Genomic DNA, 2,967 nt, shown 5'->3' with positions numbered 1-2,967 from the left:
AACAAACCTTTATTGATTATGCTGACTTTAGTCCCGAGAAACTACAGTTCTGCTTAAACTGAGGAGTCAAGTAGGTACAAACCTACAAGATTAATTATGTCCATCTGTGCATCTAAGTTGAACTATCGGTTATATATTTTAGACGCTAACTTCCCGGTAAACATCCTTTTCTTTGAAACACTTCCCTTCTCGCCGTTAGCATGATCTCAAAGTACCAGAAGCCATGTGATCTATATAGTATAACGGGACATTAGACCGAACCTGCGATAGATAAATATATCTTGGATGATTGTATATTAGCGGCTAAATGTCAATCAAACATGCGAATTTTAGGTTTTCCATGAAATCTATTTGGAAGAAGAGGCTTGATAGTACTACCGTAAGTACATAATATACAGTCCCAGCAGTAGCGGTTAAACTATAGAAGAGTCGAGTATTATCCATGCATACCAGGCGTAAAAAGCGTTCATCCAGTTACTAAACAGGTGCCAGGCCAACAAGAATCCGATCCGTGTATTCCGTACAGACTAACATTAAGAAGGCGACTACCAAAGTGAATGTCATGATATTCGTACAGCTTGTATACAAATGTTGGTTTTTCAAATATACGCTGGATACCACTATACTTAATGCACTTAACATGATGGTCATGAAAAGCACAAGAGAACTTGGATCCGGTAAACAAAGACCTTCAAGATCTAAACCAGTAGTCCAACTCTTAGTATATACTCCCAGAAAAAGGTAGTTTATATAACCTAGGAATCCATTTTAGTAAGTGTAACATGGATCATAGCTTCAGTTGTTATCTGATTGTATTGCATGCCTGGTACTATAGAATTATGCTATTTATGGAGCACAGTTCACTGAGTATCCAATCAGTTCTTCCAGATGGCTATTATGAACTAACCACAGTTCAACCCTGTTTTGATTGAACAAATCCAGTAGACTATCAGTCCTTTCGTTTAGTATGAAACTCTATTATCACATGTTTCTCAAGTTCCTTGTAATCTAGTTAGCTCACTGCGTACTTAGGATCAGACTTTTAAAAGAGTTCATAATGGTACTAGAAATGGGATCGCGTTGTTTTGGAAAACGGATTCCGAACCCCAATTATATTGCGTACAAAGAAGTTACCATATCCTCCGTACAAAGCAGGCATTAAGAACATAAAGATCATAGCTAGGCCATGTATCGTTATTATCACATTATAAGTAGCTATCGTCTCTGTACAAATGATCCGCGATCCAGAACTGTATAACTCAAATCGAATAAACAAAGACATTATAGTTCCTAGAATACTGAAGATGACTCCGGTTATGAGATACAGACAACCAAGTTCTTTATGATTGCAGTACACCACCACCCCACTGGACTGCTTAAGACAGCTAAAAGTGTTGGATTTCAATATCCTACTACATTAAGATTATTCCACATTTATGTTCTAGGCGTAATATATGGATTCTTGTTCTCACTCATCTTAACAGCGAGAGAAAACTACTACTCAGATGCTAGTCTAATCAGTAGCATCGTACTTGGAGTTATCATCTCTGAGACAGGATTATTTATCAGCTTTTTCTGGGGAGTATATACTACGAGTTGGACTTACTGGTTTAGATCTTGAAGGTCTTTGTTTACCGGATCCAAGTTCTCTTGTGCTTTTCATGACCATCATGTTAAGTGCATTAAGTATAGTGGTATCCAGCGTATATTTGAAAAACCAACATTTGTATACAAGCTGTACGAATATCATGACATTCACTTTGGTAGTCGCCTTCTTAATGTTAGTCTGTACGGAATACACGGATCGGATTCTTGTTGGCCTGGCACCTGTTTAGTAACTGGATGAACGCTTTTTACGCCTGGTATGCATGGATAATACTCGACTCTTCTATAGTTTAACCGCTACTGCTGGGACTGTATATTATGTACTTACGGTAGTACTATCAAGCCTCTTCTTCCAAATAGATTTCATGGAAAACCTAAAATTCGCATGTTTGATTGACATTTAGCCGCTAATATACAATCATCCAAGATATATTTATCTATCGCAGGTTCGGTCTAATGTCCCGTTATACTATATAGATCACATGGCTTCTGGTACTTTGAGATCATGCTAACGGCGAGAAGGGAAGTGTGTTTCAAAGAAAAGGGATGTTTAGCCGGGAAGTTAGCGTCTAAAATATATAACCGATAGTCTCAACTTAGATGCACAGATGGACATAATTAATCCTTGTACGGTTTGTACCTACTTGACTCCTCAGTTTAAGCAGAACTGTAGTTTCTCGGGACTAAAGTCAGCATAATCAATAAAAAGGTTTGTTCAGCCACTGGTTCACCATCAACTACCTTGTTTCGACTTCGTACCGACTGTGTTATTGTAGCACATATCAATCCCTTAAATAGGGATATTATTCCCAAACAACCGGATCGTGTTGGCTAGGTGAACTAATCACGTTTCATAAATACAATCAGTGAAAGCTCTTTTGATTTCCATGAACGGAGTTACATATTAGATTCTCTTCGCTCCCATGGTATTTAGTAAGTTAACATTGAAACGTATCCAGTGTAAAGTTTGAACGTAATCCAGCTTTACCTTCTATGTTGTTATGTTAACCAAATAAGTTTCATCGTTGTTGATATTTCATTGACATGTTGATAACATAAATACTAACAAACCACCGGTTTTGGATGGGATTACTTTTAACACCGCATAATATGCTAAAAAGTACCATTCAGGTACGATATGAAGCGGAGTTACAAACCGGTTCACTGGTATGGAGTTATCTGGGTGCGATAATTCAATCAAACCAAAAGCCGTTTGTAAGAAAATTAAACCAATTAGATAGGATAGACATTTAGCATCGGTCATTAACATATGAGGATAGAAGGCTACTTTAAGTGCGGAATCAATACCTGCAGGGTTACTAGAACCATTTAAATGTAAATAGAAGATGTGTAATACAATTA

General features: G+C 37.4%; 1 protein-coding gene across 1 annotated transcript; it reads right to left on the bottom strand.

Annotated features, from left to right (window-relative positions):
- Positions 1-466: 466 nt before the first annotated feature.
- On the bottom strand, positions 467-1,669 carry BESB_032480 (uncharacterized protein; the record flags this gene model as incomplete). Its single annotated transcript, XM_029361840.1, has 2 exons — positions 467-634; positions 1,607-1,669. The coding sequence occupies 2 exons, from the start codon at positions 1,667-1,669 to the stop codon at positions 467-469; spliced, it is 231 nt and encodes a 76-aa protein (XP_029214671.1).
- Positions 1,670-2,967: the final 1,298 nt, after the last annotated feature.

The sequence above is a fragment of the Besnoitia besnoiti genome (assembly GCF_002563875.1).
Source record: "Besnoitia besnoiti strain Bb-Ger1 chromosome Unknown contig00177, whole genome shotgun sequence".
In the NCBI taxonomy this organism is placed as follows: domain Eukaryota; phylum Apicomplexa; class Conoidasida; order Eucoccidiorida; family Sarcocystidae; genus Besnoitia; species Besnoitia besnoiti.
This window is presented reverse-complemented; position numbering and strand designations above follow the sequence as displayed.